The sequence below is a fragment of the Tenrec ecaudatus genome, chromosome 3 (genome assembly GCF_050624435.1).
Source record: "Tenrec ecaudatus isolate mTenEca1 chromosome 3, mTenEca1.hap1, whole genome shotgun sequence".
NCBI lineage: Eukaryota > Metazoa > Chordata > Mammalia > Afrosoricida > Tenrecidae > Tenrec > Tenrec ecaudatus.
In genome coordinates, this window is record NC_134532.1 from 161294187 (window position 1) to 161310811 (window position 16625).

The following is a 16625-nucleotide window of genomic DNA, read 5'->3' on the forward strand; positions in this document are numbered from 1 at the left end:
TTAGGGTGTGAGGTAGTATCGATGAAGAACCCAGCTTTCCCCCAGATCCTGGATGCTTCCTCCCCCCAACTACCATGATCCGAATTCTACCTTGCAGGGCTGGATAGGACAGAGGCTGTACACTGGTGCATATGAGGGTTGGAGGTACAGGGAATCCAGGGTGGATGATACCTTCAGGACCAAGGGTGTGAGGGACGATGCTGGGAGAGTGGAGGGTGAGTGGGTTGGAAAGGGGGAACTGATTACAAGGATCCACATGTGACCTCTTCCTTGGGAGAGGGACAGCAGAGAAGGGGGGAAGGGAGACCCCGGATAGGGCAAGATATGACAAAATAACGATGTATAAATTACCAAGGGCATATGAGGGAGGGGGAAGTGGGGAGGGAGTGGGGGGGGGGGGGGAAAGAGGACCTGATGCAAGGGGCTTAAGTGGAGAGCAAATGCCTTAAGAAGGATTGGGGCAGGGAATGTATGGATGTGCTTTATACAATTGATGTATGTATATGTATGGATTGTGGTAAGAGTTGTATGAGTCCCTAATAAAATGTAAAAGAAGAAAAGAGAAAAAATGATTAGGGCAAAGACTGTACAGATGTGCTTTATACAATTGATGTATGTATATGTATGAACTGTGAAAAGAATTGTATGAGCCTCAATAAATTATTAAAATTAAAAAAAAACACTTTTGCTGCTTCTGATCCCTTTGAGATTACGATGAAGAACAAGATCCAGTGCTTTAAGGACAGCTACAGGAGGATAGCAAATAGATTAATTACATGAGCAAATAAAGTTGTTTTGCTTTTTCCCCATGGTTGAGGTGCCTTTGATAAGAGTAATCTCTGATGAGGTCTTAAAACAACAGATAGCTGCAGGTTCACTGTGAGCCCAGCACTCTGCTCACCTCCCAACTAGAATTATTTAATGGTCCAGCCTCCTTAAGGGGTGAGTACCTTCATGATACCCATTTCTCAGATGAGGAAACTGAGGTGTACAACTAGTACCCAAGGTCAAATGATGGCTTGTAATAAGAAATACAAAAGGATCCTTGTGCACTTCAAACAGCTAACACACTTAGCTGCCAGCCAAGGGGTGGAGGTTTAGCTGCCTCATGGTAAAAGCAAGGCAGGTTCACTCATTAGTGGACTTGAAACTCAATTATCAATGTCTCCAGGTCAGTTCTCTTTCCTTCCAAGTTCCCAGGAATCCCTAGAGGCATTTAAAAGGAGGTGTTTCATCCCAGAGGATGAATTCACCCATAGTCCCTCTTGGGCAAGGGGAACTAGGTGCCTGAGTTCAAAGAAAGAACTACCACTGTGGGGAGAGGTCAAACGCTTACAGACATCCTCCCCAGGGTAGTTAGTCATCAGACTACAGGGTAGGCCTCTAGGGCAGTTAGTCAACCAGACTATGTGGCAGGCCTCACTCCCTGCTACTGGGAACAACAAACTATTCCTCCTTGAGGCCTGAGACCAAGGGTTCACACCTTACTGATAATGGTTCCTATGGAGATCTAGGGAATAGGTCAAAGTTAGGCCACCATCCTGAACCTAGGATCCCTCCCCTTCCTATTGTTTGTATGTCCCTAGACCACCCCCCCTCTCATTACTGTATTACCTATAGGACAGCCCCTTCCATTGACATATGTCCTCACCTGTAATTAAGGGGCTTGCATGTCCCCAGAGAATATAAAAGGGGCCCGGGCTACCATTAAACTCTCTTTCTCTTCCTCCACGTGGACCATCAAGCTGGGAAGAGGTGAGCATGCTACCATGAATTGTGTCTGACTCCATTTATTTCAGTACTTCACTTCTATCTCTCATGCTCTCTATAACTTTACTATGAACTTTACTTATTATCACTGTACAATTGCGCCTACTGGACCCGTAATGATGTGCTAGGGGCTGGCTTCCCCTGACATACCACAGTACTTAAAAACAAATGTCTATATTTCCTGTATGCTTTCATTCAGAGTAAAAATTGTGTGTGTGTGTGTGTGTGTGTGTGTGTGAATTTTGAAATTCAATTTAAAACACTGGGGTGGGAGATGGATTAATTCATAAAAGATATCTATTCTTTTTATTAGGTGTTAAAAAATCAATTAAAGAGGAATAACCCAAAATTTCAAACCATTTGCCACTGAGTCAGTACCAACTCTTATCAAGCCTATCTGCATATTTAGTTCCAACTTTCCCTCAGGGAGCAGCTGCTTCATTTTACAGCTGGGCCTGTAGTTCGTAGCCCAGTGGCTAACCCCCAGAACCAGTAGAAATACAGAAAGGGATATGAAGGGGGATAAGACTTCAGAACAGAGGAGATGAGACAAGGAAATAAAAGAGTGTAGGAAGGGTGAGAGGTGCTGGAGGAACAGAAATGGGAGAAGGATTGAGAATGGTGGGCTGCCAATGTGGGACCCCTTCCACTTGTTGTTTCAAGTCACTCTGCGTCCTCCTCCATCTTTCTATCCGGAGGACAAAACAGACGTGTGTGCATATCACTAAGAGTGCCCACTGCTGTACTGTAGCTAATGGAGAGGCCTGGCAAATGACTGGAAGGAGTATAATGAGTGGCATAGTATTTATTCTCCTGGATGCCTTTTGGAAAGTTTGCCTGGTAATAGGCACGATGGTGTACGATGATCATGGTCTCATGTCCTTCGGACATATTGCCAGGAGAGATCAGATCCTGGGTAAAGATCTCATGTTTGTAAAGTAGAAGGGCAGCAAAAAAGAGGAAGACCTTTGACAAGATGGATCCACCCAATTGCTCCCATATGCTCAAACATAGGAACAAGCAGGCAGGTTCATTGCTTTGTGCATGAGGTCGTTAGGAGTTGGAGCTGATTGATGGCACCTAACAACAACAAGCTAGTGTTCTTTAACTCTCAGCCAGTGGTTCTCAACCTTCCTCTTGCCGGGACTCTTTCAGACAGTTCCTCATGTGGTGGTGACCCCAACCATAACATTATTTTCGTTGCTACTTCATAACTGCCGTTTTGCTACTGTTATGAATCATAATGTAAATATCTGATGTACACAATGTATTTTCATTGTTACAAATTGAACATCATTAAAGCATAGTGATTAATCACAAAACAATATGCAATTATAGATTATGAAATATTTATTTCTAATAACAAATAAATGAAAATTTTTCTTGAAGCATGGTATAGCATGGGTAACAGTCTTCACACAGGGTACTCATATGTGGGCATAGCTGCATGTGGGTGGACACACCTGGAGACAGATAGAGGAGCAGTGCTTGGTTCCTGAGACCATCGGAAATACGTGTTTTCCAATGGTTTTAGGTGACCCCTGTGAAAGGGTTATTCGACCCCCAAAGGGCTCTCAATCCATCTAAGCCATCTTTCTTACCAGAACACTCTTCTTTCAGTTTCTGGTCACTACTTTGCCCCCAAATTCAAAACACTAAACCCACTGTGGTTGTTACATAATCTGTTGTCAATTTGAAAGGATTAAGAGTGAAGGGGTGGAGTTTAGCCTATCAATTGGGTTGGGGCTTGATGACCTCATTTGGAGGCATGAAGAAGATAAATAGCTTGCTGGAGACAGGACACATGCTCACACCTTGGGAGACATTGCAGTTGACAAGACACATGAAACTGCTTGTGTCCTGAGCTGGAGGAGCCCCTTGGAGACCCCTGCCAGCACTGAGATGCTTACAACACCACTGGATCCACAAGACTTCCCACCCACTGACCTGTGATCTTCTTGCATTCACTGTCATTGGATGTGTTTCGTGAGTCTGAAGAGGACTTTATCAATTGGTATCGGTCATATGGACTTATCAGACATATCAGATTTATGGACTTGATCTGGACTGAGCTGGGATGTTTTCTAAATGTACAATTTCTCTTTATATAAAGCTCTTTCTTAAACACAGATGAGGGTCTGTGAATTTGTTTCTCTAGACTACCCAACTAACACACCCACTAACTGAGTCTATTCTTACTCATAGTGACAGAAGCAGACAATCTCAATTGTCGCCTGCATGGAATGGCTGGTGGGTTTAAGCCAATTGCCCAGCATTGGGAATATTACCTACATAATTAACTCTAGGTTCGTTCTCAATCCCTTGGAAGTTGCCTTTCCTTTACCATTATCACTCAAATATTCCAAATGGTTGGAGGGATGAATTCTGTGAAAAGACACTGTAGATAAATAACGAAAAGAACCAAATGCAGTGGAGAGCAAATGCTTTGAGAATGATTGGGGCAGGGAATGTATGGATGTGCTTTATACAATTGATGTATGTATATGTATGGATTGTGGTAAGAGTTGTATGAGTCCCTAATAAAATGTAAAAGAAGAAAAGAGAAAAAAATGATTAGGGCAAAGACTGTACAGATGTACTTTATACAATTGATGTATGTATATATATGAACTGTGAAAAGAATTGTATGAGCCCCAATAAATTGTTAAAATTAAAAAAAAAAAGAGCCCCCAATAAAATGATTAAGAAAAAAAAAAAAAAGAACCAAATGCAAATTTTCCCTTGAAGTTAACAATGCATCCGTTACTGCATTTAGTGATCGTTTAGTGGAGGGTTAAGGGATGAAGTCAAGTAAAAAGGTCTCAAAACTCACTGCCATTGAGTCAATTCTGACTCACAGACAACCCCTGTAGGTTTCTGAGACACTGTTTACAGGAGTAGAAAGCCCTGTCATTCTCCCTCAGAGTGGCTGGTGGTTTCAAACTGTTGACCATGCGGACAGCAGACCACTACACACTTCGAACCGCTCCAAGTAAAGAGTAGACAGGCCTGTAAAGAGGCAGCTAAGGTGATGTGGTAAATAATACGCTTGATTGGCTCTTCTAGTCATATCTTTGTAACTCCCTCCAAGCAACAAAGGGGGCCATGCTGAGTGGGTATATGATGTCTTTTCCTGATGGGTCTGGATAGGCGAAGACGGAGAAAGAGGCTGATAGGATTACATGATTCAGTTGTGAGAGAATGTTAACAGGTCTAACGGTGATTACAACTTAAGATCCCAAAGGGGTGATTTATTTTGCCATCATGGTGGGCGTAAAATGAGCTGTCTCAGAAGCAGGAATGGGGATTCTAACTATCATCACACACACACACACAAAATGATCCAGGAGTGAAGTACATTTTGGACCCTGAGATTCCTGTGGGATGAATCTCTTTGATACAAGAGACAGAGAGCTGTGACAACAGAGAAGTGGCCGAGAAGCAAGGGCAGCAGAAATTGTAGCACCAAGATCCCAAGACGTTGGCTGACAGCTTGAGGCTGCTCAACGTCTTCAGGCAGGAAGCTCACTTGGAGAGTGAGTTGCCTGCAGGAAGTCATTCTCCCTCAGAGTTGCTGGTGGTCTCTAACTGCTGAGCATGCAGAGAGCAGACCAGCTGGTAACCACTACAGGCTTACGACCGCTCCTGAGTAAAAGGTAAAGGGTAGAAAAGACTGAAAGAAAACCCCCCAGTTATTTGGTGGAGTCCATCTTGTGTGTTTGTGTCACCCATACAGAGCTAGAGTGGAGCACTTCCAGGCTGAGACTGATGGTCCAGTGGACTGTCCTTTGAGCATTTACTGGCCGGGCTAAAGAAGCTTTGCCCAAGCAGGGCAAAGACCAAAGGGTTGCCTGCTGGTAACCAAGAGAGGCATGCTGGTGGGCAAAATGAGATGAGGACCCACAGATCAGAAGAACTGTATTCTGAACATCGTTCATTCTGAATTGTAACCGTTACTTTCCCTAAGGAGCCCCATATTTGTTGCTATTGTCTGTCGAGTTCTTTGTGGCCACTGAAATGAATAATTTAACCCAGTTATGTAAATGAAACTGAGAGTGCTATTGAAGGAATGGCTGTTGTCAACACTGGAAAGGAAGGCATGTGTGATCTCCGACTTAAAGGAACTGGTTTTGGGGTTGATTTTGAACTTGCGTTTCCTTCCTCCTCGTGAAGGCCGCGGAGATCCGACCCCACAGCCTTTTTACAGGGGACAGAAAGTTTCTACAGCAAGCACTGACACTTGAAAATGTCCAGATTTTGATTCATCAATCTGAAGAATAGATATAAATTCCAGTTATAAAATCTAGAATATAGAATCTATAGGAATAAACAGAAATGCTCTGAAAGAATAGTGATTTTTGAAAATAAAATAAAAACACCCCATCCATAAATCAAAGGGCAGCAGCTGTCTGGTACTTGAAAGGAGCGCTCTCTTTTGTCATTCGATTGTCAAGTCTGCAGAGGAAGAGGAGTTTGAGCTTCATAACCCAGGAGCCCCGTGGAGCGTTGGCGGAGCGCTCAGCTGAGAGCTAACATGGTGAAGGCTTGAATCTGCCACCTGCTGCCAGGGGAAAAGATGTGGCAATTTGCTTTTGTAAAGATGATAGCCTTGGGGTTCCTATGGGACCGTTTTACTCTGTTCTGTAAGGTCTCTGCTAGTCAAAATTGCCTTGATGGCAGTGTTTTGCTTCTGTCGCCTAGTAATTTTTGCAGCGAAATAGTCCAACTATATTAAAAAGACTAGCATGACAATCCCCAGATTCCGAGGTACATTATTACTGAATTAATATTAACCAGTAGGCTAAGTATTAGGGAATATTTTTCTTACTGGCTATTTGCAAAGAGCTATGCCACTGATCTCTTAATCTGATCACATCCAGCAAGAATGATTTGCCCTGGGGTCTGAGCTACACTGTAATAAAATCAAAGAACATAAAAACTGGCAGGAGCAGTGCAGAAATTGGAGAAGCATCATTCTGAATAGTAACAAGTATGGAGATGCATATGTAAGAGGGTAACTCGAGTCAACGTATCCAGGGTTCTTTCATGATTTAGGGTAAATAGATAGTTACGGCTCATCTGCGAAATGATCTACTGGGTAGATATTTATGGATGATTATACTGTATATTATTGAGGATAAGCATGGTTTAAAACAAATAGAGAAAAGAGCAAATGGCACAGGCAGGCTTTTAGTAAGGCCATCGTTTGTAATATTTCTCAGGAAAAATCCCTTTCAGAAATTCCTCAGCATAGCTAATGTGCCATAGAAGGACTCTCCATTTTAGGAGTGCATAAATCCACATAAATTGCTATAATAAGGATTCATCCCATAGCCCTTTTGGCATAAATGCACATCTGGTCTCTGTTGGTAATGAAATCAATTCAAAGCCCCACAGTGCATTAATGATGAAAATACTCAACATATTACAACCAAATAAGCCCTGCAAACTTGTGCCATTCAGATCCTGTTGCACAGGTATATATGCTTTCAACACTGATAAATGATGAGATTAGAGAACATTTATCAAAAAGCTTAACATTCCAAAAGTAGCTTTTAATGTAATTAATTATTATTTCCACAGGAAAATCCATATGCATGTGTGCATGCTAGAGGCTTTGGCTTAAGCTTGGTTTATAATGTCTCATGGGCTTCTATCTCTAGAATATCAAAGACATTTTAGTAATAGTTATATTCTTATAAACAATTCCACCTGGCTTACTTAAAGAAAGACCTCTAGAGTTAGCTCTTAGAACACCAGATATTGTCTTAAATCTTATATTAAGTAAAAATAAGATAACACTTTTATACCTGGACCAATAATGGAGCCCAGGTAGTGGCTACACATTGAGCTACCAACCACGGGTGCGCAGGCGGCATCCCCCAGTTACTCTGAGGAATGCCATCAGACCGTGAGCTCTCACAAGGAGCCTTGGAGTAGTGCTTGCACATTGGGACCCATGATCCAGCAGGTTAGCAGTTTGAATCCACCGGCTGCTCTTCAGAAGAGAGACAGGGCTTTCTACTCCCACAAAAATACTACTCTTGGAAACTCACAGGGACAGTCTGTGTCAGTGTGAATTGGCATCGATCCGATGGCAGTGAGTTTGTGGTCGTTTTGAGTGTGGTTTGCTCTCGCAATGATTTAAAGCATCAGTAATCCCAAAGACCAGGTTTCTTCAGTTTTATTGGGTTGTTATAAGTCAGAATTGATTCAATGGCAGTGAGATCAGTGAGGACCAGTAAGCAGCCATCATGATAAAAGGAAGAAAGATTGGATTTTGTCGAGGATTTCATTTTACTTGGCTCCACAGTAAATGCCCATGCAACATCAGGCAACAAGTCGAACCAAATATTGCACTGGGTGAATCTAATGCAAAAGACCGTTAAGGTGTTCAAAACAAAAACAAATATGTCACTTTGGGGACTAAGGTGAACCTAACCCAATGTATGTTCAGTTCCTTATGTGTATGCAAAAGCTTGACAATAAATAAGGAAGAGCAAAGGAGAAGTTTGGACTATTATGTTGTTGAAGAACACTGAAATATACTGTGAACTGCTCCACAAATGAAACAAATAAACATCTGTACTGTTGAAAGTATAGCCAGAATGTTCTTTAGAGGAGAGGATGGTCAGACTTTGTCTCATGTACTTGGGAATGGCCATTCATAGGAACCAACATGCTCTCCAACTCTGAACTCAAACACACTGTCAACTGGAAGCAAATCCACTGCCAACTGGCAGAATGACAAAAGACCTGTCAGTATTTAATTCTGTGGTACATAGGGCCAGTATGAGTTAGAAATGATTCAATGGCACCTAACAATAACAACAACAAGTTTTCCACAGTCAATTTTTTAAAGACATGATCATTTTGTTCTCAGAAATTGTAATAAACAACAAAAACAATCTAGCTTTGGAAGCTCATCTTTGTGAGTCACAGGATGTACCTTCTGTGTTATATGATTGACCCACAGTGAAGAACAGTTGCTGAGATCTGGTCCTTGGGGATCCCAAATTCCATCGGGAGCAAGGCATAGGTAAGTGGATACACCTATAATAATGAGAAAAACAGGTTTACTTCAAATAGTCAAACCAACTTTCTTATAATGTCTTCACATACATATTGTGCTTAAAAATTAGCAGAAGCAAAAGCAAGATAATTAAGTTGAGGTTAAATCTAGGGGCTGGCATGCAACTGGCATCTGAGAAGTATCACACAAGAAGCACATAAGCTATTTTTAAGACATTTCCAGGTAGCCTGGAAGGCAGAAATAATAATTTAGTTAATTAGATCTGGTATCTGCCTCCGAGAACCTCACTGCTAATGTTCTCAAAAGCAAGGATACATCTGTGTCTTAAGAGTCAGATATAATTTTTTAAAGCGACGGGGAAAGGCATTCATGGAAGAAGCACAACGTGTTCTTTATGGAAATCTTCAAGTTCCGTAGGTTCTTTGAACCCAGTGTACTCGAAAGAGGAGCGTATTTAATGATGTTGGAAGTAGAGAGTACTGGATGACAAATTCATTTGCAAATGGAATATAATTTGCAAGTATTGTGGAATCCACGGAGGTTATTAACCAGAGGTGGGGAAACAAAATCTAGGTTTTGCAAACCTCTCTGGCAACATTATGGAAGTTGAATCTGTGGGAGTGATGTGAAGGTTGTAAGGAAGTACTACTGAGAAGGCTTGAACTAAGATCATTTAAAATACACATTTTGCAAGCAGGACAGCATCACAGACACATGTCATTGTGCTGGGAGATTGGGAAAGAGAATTCTAAAATGGAACAGAGGAGAAGTGGTAATATCTCAAAATGGATTGACAGGTACTAAGAGCGTTGGAGGTCTTTTATTTTTTTAAATTCTCTTTCCTGGTTCTCACAGAACAATAACAACATGGTTCTGTATTGCTTCACTGTGTGCAAAGTGTTTGTTTTCAAATAGACAATTATCCTAATCTTCACAACACACTTCTGAGCTAGAAATGGGGTGGAAGGCGTTATTATCTCTTTTGGCAAGATGAAGGACCCGAGGCCCGCGATTACGGGCACAAAGCAAAGAGGAAGGAGCATCTCCAAAGAAAGCTTTCTGACTCAAAACGACAGCACGCATTGGGAACAAATATGCCAGGTCCCCTCCCACTTCGTAAAGAGAAGGGAGAATTCTGAATATTTATAAAACTTTTTGCTGAAAAAAATGTTACACATGTACTTTTAGAGAAGACAATGTACTTGATGGTCATGCCATCCCTTCATATAGGATAGAATTCAGCACAATATATCATATTGGCTTTTTTTCTAGGGAAAACAAGTTTCCTTAAGTAATCAAATCAATAAAACTCAAAGACAAATTTACCACCACCCAAAGACACACAGTTCATAAAAATATCACCTATAGTGACATATAGTGACATTGATAAGTACATTTATTATTTGGAGAATAATCAATTTTTAATGAATTTAATCAAGGGTTAACATTATAGAGATCTATAAAAAATTTTAAAAGACCTATGTATATCACATCACATAATGTAGACTATTTTTAACTTAAGAATCATAATGGTAAGGTTACCATGGCAATATTATGCAATATCACAGCAATAAAACATGCCAAGACATTTTTGGTTCTTATTCATCTCTAGAAAAACACAGGACTACTTTCAGTCGTGGATAGACTAGCAGATGAGAGGTTTACTCCTGCCAACACAGCCCCAGAACAAGAGCCTTTGGTAACGAGGAGGCTTGTAAAGATGATGTGACACTTCCTCTGTTGTTACATGTTGTCTTTATCTGCATGAGACTAACTCCTAGACATCAGATGAGGCACTGCGTCCTACTGCATGTAATCACTGGCTCTCCGGGCTAGCTGGAACACATGACCTCACTATACCTCCACCAACACACTGAACACCAAGGGTGGAAATTATTGACCTCACACCTATTGCCACCAAAACCTCATCTGTGACTTCTTCAAATTGCATTTGCAAACACTGGCAATTAAACTGCAGTTTCATTGAGTTTGAAATGTAATCAAATGTGAAGCGACAGATCTTTGTAGCAAACTTTAGCTTAGTGCTTTGGGGTGGTTTTACCTATTGTTCCTGCAGGACACGGCTGCTTTGCCACCTGGCCTTGACGGGTCTTGAACCACATGATTTCTCGAGCTTCCACAGCCTCGCAGCTTTCTTCAAGAGCTGGGACTGGGGATGACGCCGAGGGAAAGTGCGTGGTAACGTCATCGAGCACGTCCACAGAGGGAGAAGGGGTGCTGGTACTCCTGTTTTTCCTGCCTGGCACTGACGGGGTGGTGCTTCTCCCTGGGCCCCAGGTTGTCGTTCGGACGGTTGTACTGGTGGTGGTGCTTCCCAAGCCAAGCGATCCTGTGGTAGAGATTTCTGAAATAAAAATCAAAAGAAAACAACCACATTGCTTGTAAAGTCGAGGGCCTCACGGTGGCCTGCTACTTCCAAAAACGTTTTTATTTGACACTTTAAATAATTTTGGACATGGTAAAAAGAAAACCAATACCAATGTATCCGAATGCCATTGGAACTCAGAAGCAGCCATTTGAGCACTGCCAAGCATTACAGCTAGAACTCCATGCGGGCTGTGACTGTAATCTTAATGGGAAGTAGCCTGGGTAGCACTGTGAGGTAACACGGGACCGAGAACGGAAAGATCAGCAGTTGAAACCCCCAGGAGAAAAGTAGAGCTCTCTGCTCTCATCAAGGCTTATAGTATCTGCCACCACCAGGAGCAGCTCCTCCCTGTCCCCAGGGTTACCATGAGTTCGAATCGACTTAATGATAGTGAATTGGGTTTGGATTTACCTTCATGGAAATCGATTGCCAGATTTTCTTTTATAGTACCACTAGATGGGTTGGAACCACCAGTTTTCTGGTTAGTAATTGTGTACAGATTATTTGCAACACCTAGTAACTTTTAAAAATATATATGGCTGTAGTCAAAACTATCAAAGAAAATAAAATTACAACTCAAAATAAATACTATTTTCTTAATACAATTAAGAAATTACTGACTTTTCAATAAGTTTATGAAATATTCCTGGCCTTTTTGAAAAGTAGGAAATTAAACTGAAAGTCCACTCTTTAAATGATCAAATTTAATATAGAAAGGGAGAAACATATACAATATTAATTTTTTATATACAATACTAATTTTTTGAGAAGTTCAGCATACATGTTTTGAATATGTGGCAAATAAGAGAGTGGGGAAAAATGAGGGATCAGAAATTAAATTGTACACAGGTAAAAGAGTAAGAAGCAATTCTAATTTCAGTCTCCCTGTCATAAATTAAAGTATGATACACCTCAGAATTGGAAGAAGGTTTATTGATAGTCTATGATATACAGATGATACAACCTTGCTCGCTGAAAGTGAGGAAAACTTGAAGCACTTGCTAATGCAGATGAAGCATTGCAACTCTCAGTATGGATTGCAACTCAAGTTAAAGAGTAAAATCCTCACAACTAGACCAATAGGTAACATCAGGATAAAATGGAGAAAAGGGTGAAGTTGTTAAGGCTTTCGCTTGCTTGTATCCACAAACAATGGACATGGAAATAGGAGATGAGATCAAAAGACGAACTGTATTAGGTAAACTTGAAGAGCAAGGATGCTATTTTGGAGACAAAGGGGCACCTGATCCAAAGCCTGGTATTTTCAATTGCCTCTTGCATAAGAGGGTGAAAGTTGGACACAGAATAAGGACGACAGAAGAAGAGTCCATCCATTTGCATTGTGGGGCTGGAGAAGACTACTGAAAGTACCATGGACTGCTTAAAGGACAAACAGACCTGTCTTGGAAAAAGTCAGATTGTGTTACGTTAAGGTAAGGCTGTCAAGACTCCATATTACATACTTTGGACATATTGACAGGAGAGACCAGTTCCTAAAGAAGGACATCATATTTAAATATGTAGAGGGGCAGCGGAAAAGGAAGACAGTGAGCTGGCTTGACCCAGGGGCTGCATCAATGGGCTCAGGCCTACGGACAGTTGTGGGGATGGCTCAGCACCTTGCCGTGTTTCGTTTTGTTGTGCATTAGGTCACTCTGCATTGGACCCCAAGGTCACTCTGCATTGGACCCTACTCGATGGCACCTAACAATACCACCAACTGAAAAAAAAAAGGTGTAAAGTTTAAGTCGTTTCCAATTATCCGTGTTCAAAAATGATTTTCTATGTAGATATTTTTCTTGAGGGGTGAGCTGCAGTCAATTAAGATGACCCACCTAACCACAATTCCCTATGTGGTAGTGTAATTCTGAACTCTAGCCCTGTGGCTATAATCCTGTTTGGGATAGAGTTTTCGGCTACGCTCACGGACAGGATTAAGGCTACACTTTAGTGCCCAGTGTGAAGTAAGTCACCGTCTTTCGTCTCCTTGGAGATGAAGTGCTGAATGATAAACATCACACCCCCAACAGAGCTACTCCTCTGTGTGTACGAGCCACTGTGCACGGAGAGAGAAAGCTGCGGACAATCAGAAAAGGCGCCACCTGTGAAGGGAGACGTTGGACAGTGTGAGACATGACAAAATAATAATAATCTATAAATTATCAAGGGTTCCTGAGGGAGGGAGAGCAGGGAGGAAGGGGAAAATGAGGAGCTGATACCAAGGGCTCAAGTAGAAAGCAAATGGTTGGAGAATGATTATGGCAACAAATATACAAATATGCTTGACACAATGGATGGATGTATGGATTGTGATAAGAGTTGTACGAGTCCCCAATAAAATGATTTTAAAAAGAAAATCAAACAAGCCAAAAGAAAAGGAAAGAAAAGGCGGCACCAGTGGAGCAAAGGCTGAGCCCAGAGGCACCAGAGGCCGTGGGACAGAGCAAAGGAGCAAGGCTAAGACCAAGGGACAAGGCAAGGAGACCAGAAGGCAGAACAAAGTCATACACCCGAGATTATGAGACTCTGAGGTACAATAGTGGGTTGGCTTCCTGGCCCACAGGAGTCTATGTCAAGGGACCATGTGGCGAAGTGCTGAGGACTACAGAGAGACATGGCTACTGGCTGAGGGGCAATGTTGCTGTAGACCAATGTCGGCATTCTTAATGTGTTCTGATTCTGGCTTTTGGTACTCTATTTACATCCCAAATATCAAGCAACACCAAACTCAAACGCCGACTCATGGCGACCCCTGTGGGTTTCGGAGACTGGAGCTGTTTATGGGAGTAGAAAGCACAGTCTTTCTCCAGCAGAGCTGCTGGTGGTTTTGAACTGCCGGTCATGAGGATCACATCCCAATGCATAACCTCCACACCACCAGGGCTCCCTGACTAGTGAGTATTGTCTGTGTGACCATGTCAATGAATTACCGAACCCAGCATAGCAATAAAGTGCTGTGGGAGGAATGTTGGTTTCAGAATAGCGGAAGGAAAGATGGAGGGTGAAGGCATGTCTGACCCAGTCCTTATGGAAATAGGAGGTCAGAAGGGGTCATATATGGCTCCCTGCGCCATTTAACTGCCATGGGAAAATGTATTCCGGGCCCACAGTTAAAGTGGCAAGGCTCTTCAAAAGCCCTGGATGCACACGTGTGCTTGGCTGCTAACCAAACAGTAACAAGAGCTCAATACCACCGGAAGCACCTAGAAAGATGGGGCACCTACTTCCTTAAAGACTTAGGTTTTGGAAACCCTAAGGGACAGTTCTACTCTGTCTTAGAATGTAACTATGAGTCGCAATTGACAGCAGTGAGCTTTGTTTGGGTATTTTCTGTCCCCTTGACAAGGTGCTATCAAGTCATTAAACTTATAATATATCCAAAGATGTACCCTAATAATGCTCTAGAAGTAATCACTGGAGAGAACCATCTTTAAAAGAAACTATATTCATATCCTCATCATGTGTATGAAAGATCTACCATTGATCTGTGTGCATACACTGCTTTCCTCTAATTCATAATAGACAACACTTACTGTTACTTATAACAATAAACTCTTAAGACACTGCATTTAGTCAGATTCAAGACGGCTCTGGCTGAAGCAGACACAGGGATCCTGTAGCAAGTCTCTAGCTCTTCGCTAAGCACTGTTCGTTTGTCTTTATATTTACACAATATGACATTGACCTTTATTAGTGTGTTCAGTAAATAGGAGGGAGCTTAAAAAAGTTCCTGGAGGGCAAGGGTTGGGTGGGAGGGAGTAAAGGGGAACTGATCACAGTGATTGATGTATGGTCCCATCCCTGGGGGACAAACAGCAGAAAAGTGGGTGAAATGAGATAACAGTCGGTGTAAGACATAAAAAAAATAGTTTACAAATTATCAAGGGGGCATGGAGTAGGGAGGGGGAAAATGAAGAGCTGGTGCCAGGAGCTCAAGTAGGAAGAAAATGTTTTGAAAAAGATGATGACAGCATACGTACAGATGTGTTTGACAAAATGGATATATGTATGGATAGTGATAAGAGCTGTAAGAGTCCCCAAAAAAATGATTTTTAAAAAGAAAAACAAACACAATACAAACAAAAAAAAGTTCATGGAAAATGAAATTGAAAGACAGTGGAATCTTTTTCACAAAATCTTTGAAGTCTCTCATATTAAACTCTCAAACTCATAATGAGCTGGCCTCGAGCATAGTGCATGTACTAACTTTGTGAACATTTAAAGCATCAAAACTGGAGCATCTTCCGAGGTTCTGCTATTTTGTGTTTGCCTTTTTTCCCTTAGGCCTCTATTCCCTGCCTCTCGTCTCAGCATTTCCTTCTTACGTTTCCGCTCTGTGTAAACTGTCTTGATCACAAATCAATCTGTGTGAAATTCAAACAAAAACATAGGGTGTTCCTTCTTTCCCTCCTTCTTGCACCTTTTCCTTCTTCCAGACACAGTGCCCCATACAGCTATTTCTCACTCACGTGTTTCACAACTTTCTTTACTTCACACCACCACTACTTTTGTTCAGCCCGCCATTATCAATTAAAGAGAGCAGCCATCATACCTTCTCGCCAGTGAGAACAGTATCATAGCAGAATGACAACTCTGACATATCTATATGTTGCTTCTCAAAGTAAACATCACGAATTCATAAAATAAAATTGATACCAAATATTTAACACAATTCAAGCATGAGAAAATAAAACGTATTTCAAAATACCAAGTGAGACTTAATTAAAAATTATAAACTGTAAAAATACTCTTTTAACCTACCCTTTGTGTGGGAAATGATTCAAAAAGTAAACATTACATAAAAATTAACCTTTAACATGATTAAATTCAGATGAAATATAATTTGATTCAAACTGATTCATGTAGCAATTGTGCAATACTGCATGACATGATTGAACTATGGAATGATATATGTATTAACTCTCAATTAATAATACATTAAAAATACAAAACAAAACTCACAAAAGTATATATAAATATATATTACATATAATATATAATTTGATTCTTTTAAGTGTTGATACTGATAAACACGTGACAATAGTGTCAAGGATGAGGTATAAGTAGATTTTGTGCAAAATTTTACATTTGCTAGAAAAACTCTTATTTCATATTACATGAAGAAATAGTAAAGAAATACTTTTAAACTAACTCCACTTCTTTTCTTCAGACTCCTTTATTTGTAAATAATGCCACTTACTGTTGTACTTTTAAGGGAATAACTTCAGCTAAGTTTTAATTTTTTGACAGCTGTGTTAAAGGGTAATTTTTTTTGTTTCAAAGAATGGATTCATTATTCTCTGTTGGCTTTAGTTTGGTCATGTACAAATAAAGATTCATATTAATTACCTCTATTATCTAAAATGATATCATGAATAATTACTGCATTCTTAAAAGCTCTAGAACAGCCCTCTGAAGTGCAAGTATTGGTCT

The 16625-nt window shown here is 41.0% G+C and overlaps 1 protein-coding gene across 8 annotated transcripts in view; it reads right to left on the reverse strand.

The window, feature by feature from the left end:
• Positions 1-16625, reverse strand: part of ADGRL3 (adhesion G protein-coupled receptor L3) — a 1168212-nt gene that overhangs the window by 393514 nt on the left and 758073 nt on the right. For 5 of the 8 annotated variants that reach the window (XM_075544262.1, XM_075544263.1, XM_075544257.1 and 2 more), the window contains 2 exons: positions 10866-11168; positions 8720-8823 (listed from right to left, as the gene is read on the reverse strand). In XM_075544262.1, the coding sequence (XP_075400377.1) occupies positions 8720-8823; positions 10866-11168 (407 nt within the window). The remainder of the gene's footprint in view (positions 1-8719; positions 8824-10865; positions 11169-16625) is intronic. The other 3 variants (XM_075544264.1, XM_075544260.1, XM_075544258.1) reach the window with 1 other exon arrangement.